General features: G+C 48.5%; 1 protein-coding gene across 4 annotated transcripts in view; it reads right to left on the bottom strand.

Moving 5' to 3' along the window:
- Positions 1 to 1,839: 1,839 nt before the first annotated feature.
- The window catches only part of LOC311532879 (uncharacterized protein C1orf159-like), a 60,315-nt gene continuing 40,062 nt past the window's right edge, over positions 1,840 to 22,092 (bottom strand). For 3 of the 4 annotated variants that reach the window (XM_084651805.1, XM_084651803.1, XM_084651806.1), the window contains 3 exons: positions 5,511 to 7,930; positions 3,612 to 3,750; positions 1,840 to 3,243 (listed from right to left, as the gene is read on the bottom strand). In XM_084651805.1, coding sequence (XP_084507931.1) covers positions 2,450 to 3,243; positions 3,612 to 3,666 — 849 coding nt within the window. In that variant the 5' untranslated portion in view covers positions 3,667 to 3,750; positions 5,511 to 7,930 and the 3' untranslated portion in view covers positions 1,840 to 2,449. The remainder of the gene's footprint in view (positions 3,244 to 3,611; positions 3,751 to 5,510; positions 7,931 to 22,092) is intronic. The other variant, XM_084651804.1, reaches the window with a different exon arrangement.

The following is a 22,092-nucleotide window of genomic DNA, read 5'->3' on the forward strand; positions in this document are numbered from 1 at the left end:
GTTCGAAATGCTTGTGAAAGTGACCGATGGGCATTTGAAGGGGGGTATGATGCCAGTGGGTGCCAGGCCTCTTACCCAAAAAAACTGCTCCTCTTAGACCCCGATCAGAGTCCCTCTCAAGTGGCCCAAACAATTTTGGGCTAGCTCTGAACCAGCAGCTTCAGCGTGAGCCTCTGTAGCCCATTACCAGTTCTCCCAAAGCTGTCCCGACCCTCCAGCGTAAAATGTGGCAGCAAGCGGGGAAGTGAGGGGTATTAAAGGGCTGCACGTGGGATGGACATGTGTGGACACTGTAGTCGATGAGGTAAATCAGTGGGAATGGATGTGATTGTGGCAGGTTGACAGGCTCCACCTGGGCCATTGTTTGGAGAGGGAAGTATGGGGAGCATATGGCAGTCAGATGTTTGTACAGTGACGAAGGACGGCTGGCCCCCGTCACATTCCTTCTCCTCTGATGCTATGCAGGCATTTGTCATCTGGCCTCTACTGCTGAGACTTCAGTGGTAGTCTGGGGGGATGGACAAGATCACCCAAGAGTCCCTGGCAACCCCAATGGTTCTGACTGACACTGCGTTAAAAGCCCTGGGTCCAGTGGCAAGGGAACTGGGCTGGACAATACCTGCCTTTTAAAGCTTGCTATAAATTGTCAACATATTGAATCTGTTGCAGCAGCCAGGACCCTGCTGAAATCCTGCCTGGGAAAGCTCCCGTGCCACCCCTGGCTGCAGCATGGTATCCTATTCCAATCCCGCTTTACAGCTTTGATGGCAGAGGAGAGATGAGCAGGGGATCTGGCTTTGGTTTTTCCATCTGGAGAGAGGGAAAGGATGGCCAGCCCACAAAATGAACATTCTCCCTCCATTCAGATGGCTGCAATAATATGACCAGAGAGAGACTGCAGCAGGGCCACTGAGGGTGGGGGAGTGTAGTTGCAAGTTGATGATCAGTGTAAACATTTATTACTTTAGAGCACTTCTGAGCCTCTATCTTGGCTTATTGTATTCAGCCGGGCACTGAGTACTGGATTGTTGCAGAATTTGTGGAAATGCAATTAGCATCTGATCTGGATTTTAAGCTTAACACCCCTAAAGAGCACCTAGAAGAAGGAGCAAAGTCATGGGGTTAACTTCTGCAGCCAGTGACACCTCTGTAAAATGTACAAAGCATCTAAATGCCATTACAGCACTTGCATCTAATGCTGGCTATGTTAAATTATTCTCTTAAACTGCATTATCAGGTCCCTTTACTCTAACAATGGCTTATTGCTCACTGAGCCCCTCACGTCTGAGCAACGCAGAAGTCATCCCATTAAACACCTAGTTGGAGCAACTGCCCTGTATCGTACCCTAGTGGTTTTAAAAGGTGACGGTATTAAAGTTACAGAGCTAGACTGACATTTTTGCGATGTCTGGGAGAATGATCTAGTTTTTCTCTTGTACGTCGGCTACTACATTTTAAATTGAGCTGTGCAAAATTCTCTCTGAAATGGTAACCCCTGAGAGGGCTAGGGTTTTTGCATGTTAGCGAAATAAACTACTCCCTCCCATCCCCTGTTTGGTTTTGAATTAAAAAAAAGTGGTCCAGCTGAATATTAAGCAGAGATGGCTTTGCAACAAAAATATGCAGAAATTTCTATTTTTCTAAGAACCTCATTTGTGGGCAATTCCACAAAAAAAATTACTAAGAACTTTAAAGCCCAAGTGCCTGGTCAGGAGAGCAGGGTCTTCTCAGAGCTGAGTCTTGTTTTGCTGAGCAGAGTAAAAAGCTAGTACTAACCCAAATATCAAGCAGAGGCAGGTAAATAACACCTCCCAGCAATAGGTTTAACACTAACCAATATACAATTGAAATGTTTAATAAAGCACATTGTATAAAATTAAATATTGTCATTTTATAGATACAGACAGCTTTAGCATGCTTCTTTCCAAGGGCAGATGGATTTCTCTCCCTGAGAAATAATCCCATCCAGACCCGTTTTCAGCGTTGTCGGTTTCCAAGAAAACAACCCTTCCATTAGCCCTTCCTTTCCATCAGTGAGTTGAAAGGGCCGAGCCCATTTACAGCTGTATCCTGACGGCAACAGCCCCGCAGTTTGAGGCATGTGCACCTTTCCCAGGAAGCAGCAGTTGTAGAAACGTGCCCTTGTGCAAGTCTTCAAGGCTCCGTTATCTGTGCAGCGTTTTGGAGGGCTAGAGATTTAGGTGAAGCAGTGGATCAATATACGGCTATGCACGAATCTCTTCTCTCTCTCCCACCCACCCCCCGCCTTTGCATGGCAGAGCTGTGTGAAAGCGAGGGGCTGGATTAACCGTGTAGGTTCAGGTGACATTCCCAGTGCAGAGGTGGAGCCGTGTGTAGGCCGGGAACAGGGGCTGCTACAGCTTGGCAGTGAGGTATGTTGGTGAAATCCAGTAGGCAGCAGCTTGACCTAGCTCAGTGGGGTGAGGCGCTAGCGAGAGGGCGGGCTGGTCCCAGGCACTGGCGGGGTTGTAAACGAAACAGGGTTTGGCCTGCTGAAAGTAACCGTCCTTGGGAAGCAGCGGAGGTTCCCAGTTTTCAGGGCACACTGCACCGGCCACAGAATGATGCACAGCAAAATGATGACCAGGGCCGAGAGGAGGACGATGCGTTTCCAGTCGTCGCACATGGCACAGCGGGACAGCCTCCCAGCCATGCCCTCTGTCGGCGTCATGGGGGGATTGGGCTTGCTCATGGCCACGTCAAGGCAGATGCATGCGTCGGGATCTTCTGGGTCCTGGGATGACTGCCTGCAGCACAGCTTGCTGCCTTCCATCCACACCACTTTCTCCCGTTGGTACTCGGGGGGCAGGGTGGACAGGAGCTCCTGGCTGGTCTGGAGAGCCGGAGGGCCCTCAAGGGGAATCTCCGTGAGCTGCCTGCAGAGGGGGCACGGCAGCTGGTCCTCGACACGGGGCTGGGGCAGGGCCGAGGTCAAGCGGGCCACGCACTCCAGACAGAAGACATGCGAGCACTGGAGCAGCTTGGGTGTCTTGAAGCTGTTGTCGTAGGTGTTGAAGCAGATGGAGCACTCGATGGGGGAGGTCGGTTTGGGGGAGGCAAGGCTGGACGTCGGGGAGCTGAGCTTTCTGCTGTCGGTGGGCGAGGTGACTATGATGGGGCTAATAGGAATGGGGATTTCATCCAGAGCGGCAGGAACGGGGCTGGTGGGGGAATCTGGTGTCTCGGTGCGCCGCATTTGGGGGAAGCACGACATGACCGACCCTGAGGAGACAGACAAAGTAGTGTCAGAAGCTAGATAAAGGGGGTGGAACACTTTAATTTTTGTTACATTTCCCCAAGACCTTAGAGAGACTAGTCCTGTGTAAGCGTGGGCATGGCTCCCTTGAGAGCTGCAATTCTAACAGAGCTGAAATTGCAGTTGATAAATATGAAAATAAGACACCTCTTCCCCCAAGCCTGCAATCCTCATCCAGAAAAAGTGTGTGTTGGAACAGAGACAAGCCACCAGCAGACAACAGGCTAAGCCAGCATCAGGCCAAAACTTTTTCACCACAGCCACGGGGAGAGAGTTTACGACTGCTGTCTTCCCCCACAAACCTCCCATTGCCAACAGAAACCAAAACACATACCCCAAGTGCCGCTTCCCATAATCTGAGAAGGGAGGAGAAGAGCAGAAGACTCCATGAAGTCAACTAGGGACTTTGCTATGCCAATCTATTAGCCTGGGAGGCGCTCAGGTATTACGGTGGCAGGCACCCGTGCAAAAGCCTAAGATAAATAGATAAATTGTATTCATTGATACAGTGCCCCCATGGGCTAATAAAACATCCCCCTCCAGCTGACGGTCAGCACCACCAACCGGGTGCCTTCATGCTTGCCTGAGTGTCCTCTCCAGCATGCCCTCATGGGAGTTGAGGGCACCCAGGCACTTTGCAAGATCAGGTCTGTCCTCTGCTCTCTCGACCCCAACGGGGGGCGGGAAATCTTACCTGCCTTGTAACCGTGACATGGCAAAAAAGTTGCCTAAGGAAATTCCCTCAGGATCCCGTGTGGGGAGAATTTCCCCCTGAGCTATTTCCTTGTTGTCCTATTGCTACCTCATAAGGAAGCTGCTTCTGTGTTCTCATCCACTCTGACTGAAAGTACCAGCCTGCCTGTAGCTACGTGGTGCACAGTGCTTTCTGGCCCCAAGGACATCTGAGAGCAAGTGGGAGTTCTGGTAGAGAGGGCTAATGTTGCCACCCTGGCAGCGAGTTAATTCCCCACCTCCGACGGAGTCACTCCAGTTTGTGTGCGTAAACCTGGCCTCCCTGTTGGAGGCTATTTTCTCCATGACAACATGGCAGCTAGCTATCCTGTCTTATGGGGCATTTAAAAGTTTGTCCTGGAGCGTAGACATTTAATTGGAGGATTCCCGCATGAATGCCGGGGGAGCATTCATTTCTGACTATGCGCTGAACTGGGCGAGCCTGTTTGCTTGGCTTTGAAAACCAGGTGGCATATGGATGACATGCCAGGGGTGTTCATAGCACAACCCTGATAGCCTCTTGCATTGCTTAAGATGAGGAGATCCTTGCCCGAGGCTGGTGAATTACCCCAAGAGTGACTCAGGAGCTAACTTTAAGGTATTAAAATCCTGCCTTGTTCCTCCATGTACATAAGTAAGCATGTGCATGTTTCCCTCTCCCCATCATGCCGGAAATAAAGTACTGCTCTATTACAGCTAGTCTTGCGAGACTTAATTTTAGGTATCCAGATTATACATCTAGGAGACACAACCTGGTCATTTAATGAGGATAATTTAGCTCATCAGTGGCAGCACCCTTTCGCTCTCCCACCCCCACCCCCACCTGTGTGCACCACCACTTTTTAATTGTAGGGTTACCTAGTAAATCCTTGATTCGACAGGTCACCTGGTGGCCCTTGTTAACATCTGCCAAGGCTCTTCAGCAAATCCTAGCATCATTTTAATTTTTTTTTTTGCGGGGGGGCAACGGAACTTGAAGCTGGCCTGGTTTCTAGTTCCATCACAACCCTTTTCAAACCGTTCACAAACCCGGGCCCAGTTTGGAGAGAACTTGAGGCAGATTTCCTAGCTTTTAATCAAAATCACACGCACTTTGCGGTTTCTCAAAACTCCATCCAGTAAAACACGGCCATTTCACCTGAGTTTAACTTTCAGCATTTGGGGCACAAGGATTGAGAACCCACATGGACAGACGATGAAGAAGGATGTTTGCACCAGCCTCAGCGATGAAATCGCTGAGTTCTGCATGACTTAATATGGCCTGAAGCCTAAAAAGTTTGGTAAAGAATTTTTACTAGTGCTCTTAAATCATTGCAGAATCAGTAAAAACCTGGACACTCCTGGTAGTTAATTAAACTGGCATCACCCCACATGCTTTAACAAAGCAATGCCGATTTGCCCCAGAATGTCATTCAAAGTTTTCCACAAGCCTTTTCCACTTCAGTAAATAAGTGAACCATGAAAAAAGACACAGTAACTCATCAAATTCAAAATCACTCACCTATTTCAGGCTGTTGCACAAAGCATTAAGTAGTTTTACTTCCAAGCAAAGCTCTTAAATTTCCTTCTTGCCCATAAAACTAAGACAAAGAAAACACAGTGGCCACTAATGCTGTGTAATCCAATTCCCCAGCTCCAAGCAACCGAATGCAGAGTTAAGAACTATATAACTGAGATTAAAGTCTATAATTACCTGTACGGAGTGCAGTTTAGCAGGTGAAAAGCATGTTATGTCTCTTGATTTCTATCCCTGATGTCTGTCCTCCTCAGAGGATATGTTTAGTCTCAGCTCTTTTTATTCATAAGTCGTCTCTGCTTGTCTTCTGATATCCAAGTCTCCTGCTAGTTTGTGGATAAGCTTCCAGGTGAGGTTGATCTGGTAGGGTGAATGATCTCCAGCTGCTCCCAGTGTTATGTGTGAGTGTCCTGCCTCTGTTATTCAGGTGTCTTTTATACCTTCCTGTCTGGAGGTGACTTACCTGTATCACCTGGCTTTCCCAATTATAAGTGAATCATTCCATTGACTGCAAGTACATTTCCACTAGGGGGCGGTTTCTCTTTTGACAGACAAAGCAGGTTGGAAGGTCATTGGTGAGAAATAGGGTTACAGCAATACCTGCTCATTTACTGTATGTAGTAGTTTGCTGTTTATAGAATCAGATTATGGGAAACACCGATTTGCTTATCTTCTCCACTGTGTCTGTGCAAGCCTGTCCCCTCTCTAGTATGTTTGTCCAGTGCTTTGTCGAGTCTGGTCTAGTCTAGTTTTAAGTAGTTCATGTTAAATACGTCTTGGCTTACAATTCCACCACAGAGGATAATAGACTTTATGAAACAAATATTCTCTGTGTTAGCAAGTCCAGCAATTTTAGGAAGGGGAATTATTTTTCTCCTGATTCTTCATTCAGGACAAATTACTTGAAATCATGTTGGATCTGTAGAAAGAAAGGGGCTGTCCCCAGACTTCCAGTGAGAGATGGGATTCACCCGCCTTGATCCTGGCTGAAAAAGTGGTTTTGTTTTAATGGACGTGCCCTGCTAGAAGTTAACGGAGCATGATAAGCTCTCCGTAGGTTCACTGAACTGTCCTATAAAATGCATATGCTTGCTAGATAATTCTATAGGATAGCTCAAAATAATCCTTTCGAAAGAATCTCATTCTCCATCAAGCATTATAGGGTTTTGCACGAACTGCTGTGAAGTGCTATAGTGTCTTCTCAGTTTGGGGGCACATGAGCTGGCTAAAGCCCAGTGACTTTCAGTAGGAATTGGGCACCTAACTCAATTTGTGCCTTTGAAAATCAACCCCTTCCCTCATCCTTGTTAAATTCTATATGTCTCTAAGGCCAGAAGGGTGGATTTTAGGAATAAGAAATGTGGGGTTTAATTGTTTTTTGGGTTAAACCTGGAGTTACCTCATTCTTTCGTAGGTGCTTTTTATCTGGCCTAATATACAGCTCCTAAAGTCAACCTGCGAGAATTTTTTTTTTTTTTAAGGTTTAACTTGAGATTTTGCTGATGTCGAATGTACAGATGACACTAAAAGCAGGAGACCTGACATGGAGGAAGGAGAACTGAACAGATAAGCCACTCAACAGATATACAACTCCTCTCCTGCCTTGGGGCATCCGAACTATGCAGTAGGAGCCATGAACAATAGCAGCCAGAGATTTGTGTATAATGTTTGTGTCCATAGTACTTTTCAGACATCAGCCATGTCGGGGAGCAGCCAGTGTGTATCTTAGACAAAGCAGAGATGCTTATTAAAGGTATTTAGGTCGGATTGTAATTTTTAGTCAATTTAAAAAACTCCGAATGGCTTAAGCCCGTGTATAAGAGCTTTGCTGAAGTGGGAACAAAATGAATAACTTAGTGCCGGTGCCCACCACGATGCATCCCCTGAAATACCCAAGCAACAGATGCTGCTTAGCTCAGGGCCAGATCATTGGCAGGTGTAAATTGGTATCTCTTTACTGAAGACAATAGAGCAACATCAGCTTACACCAGGTGAGGCTCTGGCTCTTTTGCCATCTTTGAAGGAAAGTAAACCTTCAAATATTCTAAGCCTTTATCTGATGAAGACTTTTGAGAGGAAAACAAGCCAGGAAGATTTTAACCCAACCCAGCCATTGCCAACCGTTGTACACAGCTGGCTTTTTCAAGCATTGCTTTGTTTACCTTGGTTTCCCCACCAGCCCCAGGGTGACTGACACGTGTGGAACAGATTGACTCATCTCCAGTGGCTGATTGCCTGGGGGGATTGTGTTTGACTCACACATGCCCACGCACACCTCCCCAGCGAGGGCACGCTAGATCCTCAATACACTGAATGTGCCCAGACTGATCACCGTTCTGGCATTTGACATCAGGACTTCAGCTTCCAAAGGTGAGCGGGAGGTTGTCTGTCTGTTATTTTTGTCTCTGGGGAAATACAATGAGAACGTCATGATCAGGTGCTGTCTGCTTAAAGCCCAGAAGATCTTTATAAACCTGCTACAGTAGGATGTATTTTATGATGTGCCTTAGAACTTGGCCAGCTGTATCTAAATTAAATACAGACAGTTGTGTTATTCCCTTGTTCTTCAGGTACAGAATAGACAACTACAAATACTTTAGCTGTCGAAAGCAGCGGTTCCCAAACTTGTTCCGCCGCTTGTGCAGGGAAAGCCCCTGGTGGGCCGGGCCGGTTTGTTTACCTGCCGCGTCCGCAGGTTCGGCCGATCGCGGCTCCCGGTGGCCCCAGTTCGCTGCTCCAGGCCAAAGGGAGCTGCTGGAAGCAGCGCAGGCCGAGGAACGTGCTGGCCGCCACTTCCAGCAGCTCCCATTGGCCTGGAGCAGCGAACTGCAGCCACCGGGAGTCACAATCAGCCAAACCTGCGGACGCGGCAGGTAAACAAACCGGCCTGGCCCACCAGGGGCTTTCCCTGCACAAGCGGTGGAACGAGTCTGGGAACCGCTGGTCTAAAGCAATGAACAAGTTTTTAGGGGAAATCACTGTGTGCACGCACACACCCAGCGAGATCTCTTTGCTGTCCGATTACTTTTGCCATGCAGTTGAGGAAGTGTGGTCATGTGCTTCCAACACTGGACTGGCACTCAGGAGATCTGGGAACAATCCCTGACTTTGCCACACAGGATCCCTTTGTGACCTTGGACAAATCCCTTAATCTTCTGGGCCTCAATTCCCAATATGTTTAAAAAACGGGGGAGGGAGAGAACTATCCTTCCTTCTTCCTTATGCTTTGTCCATCTCATCTATTTACAAGACACATGGGGCAGAGATTGCCTATTACTGTGTGTTTTGTGAAGGGCCGAGCCCCTTGGGGCCTTGCTCTTCCAGTTACTCTGGAATGCCCAGCATCACGATGGGCCTTTCCCTATTCAATTATCTGCGGTCTCTCCGATAGCACTGTGGGGAAAGTGCTAACTTCTTAGGTGACCGCTGGCTCCACAGCTCTGAAAAACCAATGATGACAGAAGCTGCAGAAATTATTCTTAACAGCTGCCAGGCAGCCTCGTTCCCCAGCAAACACTGCCTGGGGAAGCGTGAAAAGTGACTTAACGTGAAACCGGCCAACGTCCTTTGCTCTAAAATAAAGTAAATAATAATAAAACTGAAAGAACTGTTGATCGACTGCCGTAACATACTGCTTTCCAGGGCTGGGCCAGCAAACTGCTTCTTTCACTTTTCCCATCATTATGCACAAATTGAACTGAGGAGGCCAAAGAAATAAAATGTGGCATGGGAAATAAATACATAAAGCAGCAGGTCAAAGGGCTTATTTTGATCTCTCCTGCATCCATGCTAGCAGGTTTCTGGGGAGCATGCGCTAGTTTGCACGACAGGGTCGCCTCTCTCTTGGTTATGTTTTGGGGATCTTTTTTGGCTATGGCTTGTTGGGTTGCAGCCCAAAGTGATGGAAAAACTAGCGGTCCTGAGTCACACCAAAGCTGGGCTGTCTTTAGAACGCTTTCCCACCTGCATTAATGCTTGCAAAGTGCTCTGAGATCCGCAGGTAGGAGATGCTTTGAATTTCGATAGCATTAACCCCAACTGCTTCAGCCAAGACACTTCCCCCACCCCAAGGGCAACCCCCCATGCCATTCAGATGTTATCCCTGCCCACTACAAACCTCTTTGCTGGCTTCCTAATGTGGCATCTTGTTTCATGCCCAAGAATAATCCGTTCAGTGCTGCGGCCAGCTGAACCGATTTTTAACAAGCCCGGCCAAAGCTGCCCCCATGCTCAAAATAGAACGGAAAGTCCAAAGGGCGTTAATTGCATGCAGTGGAGAGAGATTGCCTAGATTATAATTTTTCCACTGGTGTTCAAGTTCCTGACCCAGAGCCCATTCAAAGTTAGTGGAAATACTACCACTGGCTTCAATGAGCTTTGGCACAGACCTCATGTCAGCAGCCCAGTTCTCTGTGCCTCTCTCTCATCTGTTAATTAGGCTTCCCTGGACTGAGGTACAGTCTAGAGTGGGTTTCTGTGGCAAAAAATCCTCCTCCTTTGGCCCTAGGCTAAAGTCACTCTTTGATGCTGGGCTGCGTTTTGTAGCGTCGAGGCCTTATGCTGTCTGCGATTTAAAGATCCTGTTTACACAACAGGTGTTCTCAGGATTGTTTTTCCTGTGTTAACTCATGTAGCCTGGCCTCAGCCATGTGCTCAGTTTAAAGATTTATAATCACTGCAGCAGTTTGCACCCAGGACAAGGTCTGCTAAGGAATTTAAATGTTCAGATCTAATCTACAGCCAGGAAAGAGAGGTTCCATGAGTCATCAGATAAACTGGATAGGAACTCATGGGGGTCCTCTCTAGAATAACCTCACTTTGTCCGTTTCTAGCTCTTTCCGTCGAATGATCTCCAAACGCTTTGCCAGCAGCAATGAATGAAATTTCCCAACTGCCCTGTTTAGCAGGGATGTTGTTAGCCCATTTTACAGATGGGGAGACTTCATGGAGTGCAGAAAGCTTAGGCAGCCTCGCGGAGGATTGCTCTCGTGAATATCACCTGTACAGGGATAGGACATACCTATAGGCTTTTCCCAGTGATGGCATGGTCAGCCGAGCAATGGGAGGACAAAGGTGGAGGGAAAGAGAACAAGAAAAAAAAAAAGCCACAGGGAAAAGGGGAGAAGAATGGGGGTAAAAGGCAGCAATAAACAAGGCAAAGACAAGGAGGTGATTCAATCAGCTGTTATTCTTTTCCATAGTTTAGGCGTTTTGAACCAATACTTTGTAAAGTGAAGGCTACTCTACTGTGCTAAGGGCCGGGGCCCAGGCCAGTACAGTATTTTAAGGGGTATCCCAAAGAACTAACATGCCCAGTAGTGTAGTTTGACAGAAATTAGAGAACCTTTTACTCTTTACAGTGCTGGATCTAGACCCAATGTGCCACCCCTTGACACTCCGGCTCAGAATTCCTCTGAGTTATTGCAGGCCAAATCAAAGCTGTGGAACCCCCCAGCTACGGCGTTTAGCACAATCAAACAGTGCACCTAGCTATTGTGCCTACTCTGCACTATTACGCCTCACTACAGGAAATGGGGAAGGCCGGCGATTATATAACAATGATGAAGTGCTAGGAGGTGAGGATCCGGCATCATACCCATGTGATTATTACTCTGCTACAGTTCAATGGCTACATGACTCATCAGCCGGTCATGGTGTCATTCACAAATAGTAGGAATAGCAACCATTCTCCTGGAGTTAATGTCAAGCCTTTTTCCCAGCCAATTACTGGTCAGGAGGCAATGTCCTAGAGCTTCTGTCATTCTTGCAAGCCTCTTCCAGCTATGGTGAACATTTAGGCCCTTGATGTACTGGTAGATTTCGCAAAAATAAAAAGTCCTCTTGTGGCACCTTAGAGACTAACCAATTTATTTGAGCATAAGCTTTCGTGGGCTACAGCTCACTTTAATCTCCCCACTGTATTTTCCACTGCATGCATCCGATGAAGTGAGCTGTAGCTCACGAAAGCTTATGCTCAAATAAATTGGTTAGTCTCTAAGGTGCCACAAGTCCTCCTTTTCTTTTTGCGGATACAGACTAACACAGCTGCTACTCTGAAACCTGGTAGATTTCAGTCCTTAAAATGGCTTCAAGCCACATTTCCACTGCTTTGGACTTCTTCAGTCCACCTTTATATTGTTCAGTTGCTGACACTGCTTGGCTTTATGGACTTATAGACTTTAAGGTAAGAAGGAGCCTTCATGATCAGGTATTACTAAAGTTCAGCAATGCCACCAAGATCCCGGAAAGATGGGTGCGCAGTTTGCTGGAATGTCTGCCATGAAGAACACCGATTCTGGGCACTTGCACCAACACCTTTGATACAGGCAAACCTGAAATTGTTCCTGCTAGTAGTACTAGGTACATTGCTTAGCTTTTAGATGTTCACAAAGGCCCTAAGGCTCAGCCCCCAGGATCAACAGAGCACATCAGCCCTGTCGTTTGCTCTCTAAACTGGCTTCCCATAGAATATCAAGTCAAGTTCAAGATCGTGGTCTTTTTCTTCAAGACACTCAGGCTATCTGAAAGATCACCTAAAGCTCCAGGATGAGTACTGTGGTCAACAGCTCTGCTCCTCTGGCACAATGGTTCTTTCTCCTCGTCTATTCAGGAGACAGAGCCTTCTCAAGGGGCCAGTCCCAGACTGTGAAACAAACCGTGCCAAGAGCTAAGAACGAAGCTTCTGCCGATGCTGGAGACATCCTGGGCCTGATCCAGCTCCAAACGAAGAGCTGGACTGGGGCACTAGCGATTACAAAGCGCAAAGAGACTAACTTCTGCTTTGGTTGGTGTTACTTTAGTTGTGATTTACCGTTCATAAGTGATTCCAACTGAACATGGGACATAACACCTGTTCGGCACATGGGAACCAAAATAATTACCAAGGAATGATCAGAATGTTCTCAGTCATGAACAAGCAAGACGGCTGTCATTAGTGACAGCAATAGAATAAACCCTGCAGCAGCTACAGTCATAATCCCTTTCATGAGCAGAGGTTAACAGCAGGAATAATAGGGCAAGGTGTGGTGCTGACAATGAAAGCAAGACTTAGAACAATACCAATTAATTACCACAGTGCTATTTTCAATTGCCCTCGTGGCTGTTCTTTGGGAGACCAGCTTCCTTCAGTGTTACTCACGCCCCTGACCCATGTGGTCGCAGTCTGAGCTTGGGAAATGGAATGTGGTGCCAGGAGGAGTAAGGATTTTTGGTGATGCTCCATGTAGCTCCAGTTACAATTGCTTATGTAAGGAGCAGCCTGCCATGCAAACTGGCCAAATGCTCTTGAAACACACCTGCAGCTCCATTGAAGTCAGTCACATTGCTTCAACACAACAGGAGTGTTTAGTCCAAAACTAAATTTCATCCAAAATTGGGTAAAAATTACCATGAAACTTTGACAGCAAATTTGGAATTTGCAAGAAATTTTGTGTGTGTGTGTGTGTGTGTGTGTGTGTAATTTCAACCAAAAATGTGTATCTTCTTGTCGCCCCTAGCCACTGCTGTAATGCAAATATTAATAAATGTGAAGGGAGGTGACACTGTGCAGCAAACTCCTGTTAAATGCCTTTTACTAGGAAAGTCTGTATTTTGTGCCTCTTGACCATGCTACTGGAGTATGTCGGGAGTGTACAATGTGTGGCGATAGATGGGTGACAACCTGGCCAGTGGACTCAGAGGACGGTGTATCCTTCCCTGGGAAAACGCCATCCCAAATGGGAAAAATAAGAGCTTGCAGATGTTATATGATCCCACAGGGTATCCCTGGCAAAACATTTTGAGCCATAGCCAGGGAGTGGGGGTGCTCTCTGTGGATACGGGAAATGACATCAACTGGCTGAATTTCTACCAGTGGCTCTCGAGAGCCCTACCCATTTCATCTGAACCCCCGAAAGGTGGGAGAGGAGGGGTGTTTCAGATGAAGAGTTCCATTTTGGACTCAATGCAGCGCTGATGCAGGACTGGGAAAGCACATCTCACTCGACTCCCTTTGTGTTACGGAACTCCCTGAAGGCAGTGGTTAGAAGGATTCGATACAAAGGTGGGGTGTTATCCTGGTATTAGAACCTTACATTCCAAGGAGGTTTTTGTCTGCAACACAGGATTGTTGGGTAAGTGGCACCCATTAGGCCTGGCGCCTCTGGTTTCCATGGAAGTGCCATGAGGAACTGCTCTGGGGCATTCAACGTTCCTTGAGCCATTGAGAAGCCTCTTTGTGCAGCCGCCACAATGCATGCTTTGTCCCACTGAACAGGCTCTTTTCTTCCTGCATGTAAATACTGCAGCAGGCCTCCAACACAGACACAGGGTGGACACCAGTTGCAGAACTAGAAAAGCAGCCTTGTTAGACACTAGAAGAGCGGGAGGGTTGGGCAGCCCTTCTCTGCATGTGGAATAAAGCACCGCTCCCCATCTTTTCTCTGGAGACTCCAGTGGCATTAACTCTAGGGAGGAGTTAAGCACTCTCACTTCGGTCTGAAGCCCATAGGCATTGGGAGCACTCAGCACCTCCCAGAAGTGCTTGGAGCTTTGCAGAATTGAACCCGGAGGTGTGCCTGCTCCGCGAAGCACTTCAGCCTGGGCCCGAGTGCATTGCTGAACTGGGACCAGGCAGTCAGAAGGGCTGGGCTCTATTCCCATCTGCACAAGTCCCTTCATCTCTGTGAAGTCTCCCTCTCTGTCAAATGGGGATAATGACCCAGCTTTGGAAGCTTTGAGATCCTAAGGTGAAAGGTGCCATACAAAGTCCTAAATCCTTCACCTTCCACCTGCCCTGCCAGCTACATTCCACTGAGTAACCCTGAGTTCTAATTATAATATAGATTAGAGGCAGCACTGGCTATAACGAAGGTTGCCCTAAACTTTCTATTATAAAACCCTGGAAAGGCCAGTGGATAGAAATAACAGTATGTGATCACGTAACTAAAGACTGCGCCATAATGCGTACGGACAAGAGGGCTGAATTAAGGTTGCACAAGCAACCTTAACTCTGGCGTTGCCTAATGTTTGAGTGCTTAACTTTGCAACCTCAATAACATTCTTTTAATGTGGTGTTTTGGGTGTAACATATATTCCAATGCCAACAGTATTGTCAGAAGCTTTAAAAAAAACCCATAGCATCCTTTGCATTCTTTAAAGACACACACTCACATCCTTCCATATTACAGAATATGGTGCTTCCGCTGCCTTTTGCATTTAAAAATACACCCAATACACCCATTACAAGAGGCCTTCGCTTACAAGGACACTGTTGGGCTCCCGAGGCTCGCTACTGCTAGGCAGTTAAAGTTTTAGACCTTGGCTCAGCTCTCAAGACCCTCATTGTCTTCACTAGGTAAGGTATGTTCTGCCCCCATGTTTGTTTCCATGTGTTTGCACACACAGGTGAATAATGCCGCTTTTTTCCTAGTGCAGATGCACCTTTAAAGTCTGTGCAGCTACAGTAGAGATCTTGTGAGAAAAAAGCAGTTTTCATCCATCTGCCATATTGCTCCAGCTGGGGTGGCAATGGGTAACACAGAAACATAACTGCACAAAGTAGAATTCCCTGGGGGGAAACTCCCCCTGCTCTCAACCTACAGGGCTTTGTCTGAAGATGGATTTTTAACCAGGAGAGCCTGGAAGAGATTGACACCCCCTCTCCCTCACCCCTCTACAGAAAAGGAGTGAAACCTCACTGAGAGCGAGGTCTTTAACAAAATGAAAACACCCAACCATGTGCTTGCCCTGCCCTGCTTGCTAGCTGCTCAAGTGGGGAGTGATCCACTGTATTGCTAGGGTGACCAGATGTCCCATTTTTAAAGGGACAGTCCAGTTTTTTGAGTTTTTTTTCTTATATAACAGCCTGTCCTGTTTTTTCACAGTTGCTATCTGGTACCCCTATGTATTGCTTGCACTCCACCCTAAATACCTGTAAAGGATAGCAAGGCACAAGTTGCCAGGAGAGCTAAGCTGGTTCCTGCCCTGCTGCTGAGAGGCCAGTCTGGATTCTGCAGCTCTGAAACAGGGTTTAGTTTTTATTCTCCCTTTAACCAATTCCCTTTCGCTGCAACCCTCCAGCTGCTGGCGGCGGGGGTATGCAAGCAATAGGGGATAGTACTGACAGGGGACAATCGCACATGTGACGAAACGCTACTTCATTGAGCTACAGTCACGGAGATGCTGGGATATGGACCGCCTCAGGCCGTGTCCAATGCCTTTCCCTTGGTATGGTTTCTGAGAGCCTGGCAACACCTCATTTTTAAATCAAGCCCAATAACTAACGATTTAGCGTGAGAATGACATCGTTTCAAATGTCCGTGTCCTACTAGTAATAATTATATTCTTATATGCCAGTTGTTAGTGGCATAGGGCAGCTGAGCAGATGGAAGATCTGACCTCCATGCTACCCCCTCCCCTTGATCTGATTTGCACCTATACACGTGCACACTCTTTCCTACCTTCCAGGTATGTTGCCCTCATAGATGGAGAATCACAGTTCTAGCTAGAACAGGATTTGGCTGTAGTGTGGCAGATTTTCTTGTTTCTGTGCTGGAAGTGGCTGGCTTTGTGTTTACCTGTATAACTCAAGGGTTGTAAAGAACACTCTTATCAGTTCGAACCTTCGCTGTTGAAGCAAATTGACTTGGGAACTGGTGCAGTTTAAAATGTAACCAGCGCTGGGTATCTCTGACAGGCTCATTCCTGGGTGTTCACTGTAAACTTGTTTGCAAACTGATTTAGATCCTCAAATCTGATCACTTTTCTTTAAGTGGAGCATAAGTGACAGCTGCTTTGAGGCTCGTGGCCCTCTGCTCTGAGCGCCAAGTGATTAGGCACTTGGGAATTCAGAGCACTGTTACTTGACTTTCAAGAAGAAAAGGAGTACTTGTGGCACCTTAGAGACTAACAAATTGTCACACGTCCTCCTTTTCTTTTTGTGGATACAGACTAACACGGCTGCTACTCCGAAACTTGACTCTCAAGGTAAGTCAAATGGCGTTTACTCGAGCAGGCTGGTAAGTGCCTCGAGAGGGTGCAGACTTCCCCTCCCACTTCATTCCTGGGACCATGAATGGGAGTGGACGGCACTCAGTATTTTGTAGGGTTAGATTCAAAATTTGCTTATCTTGCTGATAGAACGATTAGCCATAATGGGCAGGTTAGAGTTTAGGTGTCATTAATCTCCAAGCTAAGACGTCCGTGGAGTTTGGTATAACCAGTTCCAAACGTTCAAAAATCATGCTGTAGCTCACGAAAGCTTATGCTCAAATAAATTTGTTAGCCTTTAAGGTGCCACAAGTCCTCCTTTTCTTTTTACACAAAGTAAAACTATTTCCCCATGTTTATTCCCCACTGTTTTTTCAGATGTTCTTGTCAACTGCTGGAAATGGCCCACCTTGATTATCACTACAAAAGGTGTCTCCCCCCCACACCCTCTACCCCCCCCCCCCGCTCTCCTGCTGGTAATAGCTCACCTTAAGTGATCACTCTCTTTACAGTGTGTATGGTAACACCCATTGTTTCATGTTCTCTGTGTATATAAATCTCCCCACTGTATTTTCCACTGAATGCATCTGATGAAGTGAGCTGTAGCTCACGAAAGCTCATGCTCAAATAAATTGGTTAGTCTCTAAAGTGCCACTAGTCCTCCTTTTCTTTTTGCGAATACAGACTAACACGGCTGTTACTCTGAAACCTGTAATTTAAAAATCGCAAGCTGATGATGAATTTGGCATTCTCTTCCTTTACCTCCTGGTTTCAGAGCTATTATGGTGCCACTTGGTTCACATTTCCAACCTTTTATCTGCATCTGCAAGGGCGAGAAACCTACCCTTTTCCAAAACTGAGGCCGAGATGCTCGTGTAATTACTTATCTTGAGGAACCGGGGCTTTAAATAACACTTAATGTGTTGTGAGAGTTGACGGCAGGGTCCATTTTATGCCTGCTCTAAGAGTTTTTTAAATTAGCCAGACTTGAAATGTTTTAAAATGAGTCCCCTTTTCAGAGGGCAGGTGCTTAGGATGGTGTGAAAATCAGGCCCCTTTAAGTAGCCTCAAAGCAGGATTCCACTATTTCGTTCTTTAAGGCTGTCCTATAAAAAGCAATGCGGCCTAAGAGGTAGAGCAATGGCATGAGACTCAGGAGCCCTAGATTTTATTTACAACTCTGCCACTGGCCTGCTGCGTGACCTTAGGCAAGTCACTTCACTGCCCTGTGTCTCTGTTTCCCCACCTGTAAAATGGGGACAATGTTACTGATCACCTTGGTAAAGTACTTTCAGATCTACTGCTAAGAGCTGGGTATTATTAGACATTTTAGAGGTAATAGTAACAGCCAGCCCCAGAGCCCCATACCTCCTTCTCCCCCTCCTCCCCTCATGCCACTGCTGGACAGTGCGTGAAGCAGCAAGAACTGGGTGCCACTCTTTGACTTATTAAAAATGCAGGAATTATTGACAGAAAGGTCAGTGATTTACTGGTGAAATTCCTACGGGGAGAGTGGGTGCTACCTGAAGGCCAGCTTCCTGCACTTTGGGTCACAGAACCATAAATCAATGGCTTGGCTCGCTGCAGGGCATGCAGCACATGGTGCATCAGGGTATACCTTCTCCTCCAACAGTCTTTACTGGGATTTTGGTAAACACCAGAATAATCACACAGGCCTGAACGATGCGGGGGGGAACTGCATCACACAAGCACGTACGAGTGACGCGTCTCACATTCCATGTCAAAGCCAGCAAGCCATGCCCGTAGACAGTGGAAAACCCTCAAACCAACATAAGCCTCAGCCTTTGTGGGCCCTGATTAGTCATATGGGAAAGTTCACCTCGTGCGGAAGCAATAAGCCACTTGTTCTAGACAGCAAATGCTCATGTAGGGAAAAAACAGACAATGGAGACTCTGTAATCCCTGGCTAGGGCACTACTAAGGGGCAGATTGTAGAAGCCAGCGGGCATGGGAGTTGCAGCTGGCAGTGGTGGTGTACTGCTGCACGGGGGCTGGTGAGGGGATGGGGGTGTCCAGAGAGCCAACCCAAAAGCGCTGCAGTCCGAGGCACTGTTAGGGTACGACTAGCGGTTCTGCAGGAGCATGAAGCCACCATTCTGTGTTTCTTCCCCCACCTGCGTGTATGGATGGAGTGTGCAGAACTCCTGGACTGCAGCTGGACTGGGAGCAAGCAAGATTCTGTCACTCGGCCCTGGGCTTTCAAATGAGAGGGTTAGCTCCAGGGCACAGCTGGATTAAAAGGTGCTTTAGCCATCCTTTGCCGTTCAGAGAAAGCCCCAAGCAACAGCTAAGATGCCTTTTCTAAACATCCTCCTTAAAACCCATTCAGTAACCAGCTTTATCCTCTCTTTTGGCCCTGGCATGTGGCTGAATTTGGGGGCGATTCGCTGGCCCATAAACTGACCCCGGCTGGCATTTTGGAAGCACTGAAGTTGTTGAATGTTTGTCTTGACTCTCACCTATTGCACCCCCCCCTCAATAAGGGCCATGGGGGTAGTGCCTTGAGCTTTCACTGTGCAGGAATCCGAGGGATTAGCACAGAACCTTTGGCCCTGTGCACAGTGAGAGACGAGCCACCGCTGACATAAATACTCAGCTCAGAAAATCCTGCCCCTGTGGTGCTAAACTGAGTCCTGGTCTTTATCTACATCAGCATAAGGCAATATTTACCCAAGCACTGGGCCCCTTTATCACTGGTTCCTCACAATAACTCTCCTCAAGCAGCAAATCACCCGCACAGTTACTGTGCACCAGCGCATCGCCTATCTCAGGGAAACCCAGCGCACCTGCCATCAGAGATAAAAATACCGCTCATACCACCGTGGCTAAGTACATTCAGGCCTGGTCTAGCTCCAGCTAGCTCGTGGCCGAGGGTCAGCTCTAAATACAAATCTGGAGCCGCACTCGCCGTAGAAAGGCGAAGGCACCTGTTGAACCGCTGTGCTGGCATTAAAGCTGGCTGGGTTACGTGCCTAGTGAGCAATGGCTGCGTTTGGCAGAAGGCCGTTGATACACCCAGGAGCGGGGGTCTGCGCGTAGTGACTGGGAGGGCAGGGGAGGTGTCCTTGGCCTGCTAAGATGCTAGTCCCACTAGGAAAAAAAATAGACCACAACCCCTGACATAGCTGCGTGTGACTTCCCGCCACCCCTCTTCCCCCCGCCTGTACGTGGGCATGGGCCAAGCACAGCACAGACAAAGTTCAGGGGTAAGGTCTAACAAAAGACAAAATGGAGACTCTTCTGTTTGGAATGCAGGAACTGCCAGGCTAGATCAGCCCTGAGGGCCAGCTGTCTCATTAGCCTGTGGCCAACAACGGCGGGTAGCAGCTGCTTCAGGGTAGGTGCAAGAAAAGCTGCAGTGGATTATGGGTTAACCTGCACTCGGAGAAAATGGGTCCGCCTAATCCCCATTAGTTTCATAGGGTTTTTTTTTAAGGCCAGAGGGACCATTAGCTCATCTAGTCTGACTGCTTGTATAACACAGGTCATTACATTCGGCATATAGCCCGAAGCAGGCGGATTTAGTGCTTTCCAAAACTCTGACAACATGGTTGCGGAGGCGGCGTCTAGAGCACTGGACGGGGCCTCAGACGACCTGGCTTGTATTTCTGGGTCTGCCCACAGGCCTGCCGGCTGACCTTAGTAAATTGTAAACTAATCAGTGTTTCTGTGGCGTGTAATTGAAGGGAGACATGTCTGGGCTTTGCTGCTAGACTGAAGTGGATGGTATCGTTATTAATTAAACAGCAGAAACATCGAAAAGGGGTAAAGAACCAACAATAGAGCATGGTGCTTTGAGGCGTTCGATACACTGCAGCGCCATAGGGAACCAGCTTGTACTTTATGGCTCATCTTGTGATTTGCATTTAAATAGCAGCATTATGGGCATGGAAACTTTCACCCAGTGATGTGCGGCTCCTGTCCGGAAGCAGGTGAGCCACTTGCACACGCTACCGTGACCAGGGACAGCTGCGAGCCTGGGGCCTGCCCCAGTAGGCAGGGCGGGGCGGCAGGATGTCCACCCCGGAGGAGATGCAGAGGCTGGGCATTGGCTCCTACTGGTAGAGGCCATAATATCTGAGTACCTCGCAATTTTGAATGTATTCCTCCTCACACCACCCCTGTGCGCCGGGGCAGTGCTATGAACCCCATTGTAGGGACAGAGGCTCAAGGAGGTTAAATTGGTTACCCAAGGTCCCGGCAAAAGCCTGTGGCTGAGCAGCCCACGTTTGCACCCTAACCACTAAACTATCCTTCTACTGCACCTTAGGGCTACGCCAGCGGTCCCCAAAGTGTGGGGACCCTCCCACTGCGAGGGGTGTGGAGGACTGTCCGGGGAGGCAGAGTGGGGCCAGGGCCAGCCACCCACCCCCTCCCATCTCTGCTCCAGTCCCACTCCCAGCTGTGGCCCCAGAGAAGGATGCCAGGCATCTGGTCTTCAACCAGAATGCCCTGTCAAAAAGGGACCCTTGAGGCTCCGGTCAACACAGCTGACCGGGCTGCTAAAGTCCAGTTCGCTGCAGCATGCCCAGCTCCTGGGACATGACTGGCATGTCCCTCCAGCTCCGCAGTGCCCATTGGCCGGGAACCATGGCCAATGGGAGATGCAGGGGCAATGCCTGCTGGCGGGGGGCAGCATGAGGAGCCCCCTGGCTGCCCCTCCACCTAGGAGCTGCAGAGACATGCTGCTGCCTCCTCCATTTCAGGAAATGCCGGGGCCACCTGAGGTCAATGCTGCCCAGAACCCACACCCTGCACCTCCTCCTGCACCCCTGCCCCAGCCCAGAGCCCCCTCCCACAGCCTGAACCCCACAGTTCTGGCTCCACCCCAGAGCCTGTTCCCCCTCCGCAACCCCTCCCCGGAGCTCCCTCCCACACTCCAAACCCGCCTGCCCCCCCCCCGAGCTTGGATCCCCCTCCTGCCCACCCAAGCCCCTCATCTCATAGCCCACACCCCCAACTGGAGCCTTCACCCCCCCTCAACTCCCTGCCCCAGCCCAGTGAAAATGAGTGAGTGCATGCGTGGGGGAGCGACATGGCATGAGGGGGGTGGGGCAAGAGCCTTCAGTTTTCTGCAATTAGAAAGTTGGTATACCTAGCCCCAGGCCACAACCCTGCTCCCAGACCCAGACCCACTCACAGCTGCAGCCCCAGCCACAGCCTCCTTACCCCATCCAGCATTTCCTCCCCCTCCCCCACAATGGAGCCTGCAGATGCGGGGGCGGGGGGGGTCGACCGTCAAAAGTTTGGGGACTGCTGGTCTATGCACACAGGACTGAAGGCCATGCACTTGCTTTCTCCCGGAGTGGGGGGGGGGGGGGCGAAGTGCACTTAGACGCAGCCCTGGGATGGGGGTATGGCACCAACTAGGCCTCAGTGATACATTCATATCAAGATACAATTCAGTATCTATCAGGCCCCTCAGTCGCATACAAGGCTCGGAGGGTAACATCACTCAGCCATTGTTTTCCAATAAGAATAAATGCATCCAATGAAGTGGATTTTAGCTCACAAAAGCTCATGCTCAAATAAATGTGTTAGTCTCTAAGGTGCCACAAGTCCTCCTGTTCTTTTTGCA

The sequence above is a fragment of the Lepidochelys olivacea genome (genome assembly GCF_965140295.1).
Source record: "Lepidochelys olivacea isolate rLepOli2 genome assembly, chromosome: 18".
Taxonomy (NCBI): domain Eukaryota; kingdom Metazoa; phylum Chordata; order Testudines; family Cheloniidae; genus Lepidochelys; species Lepidochelys olivacea.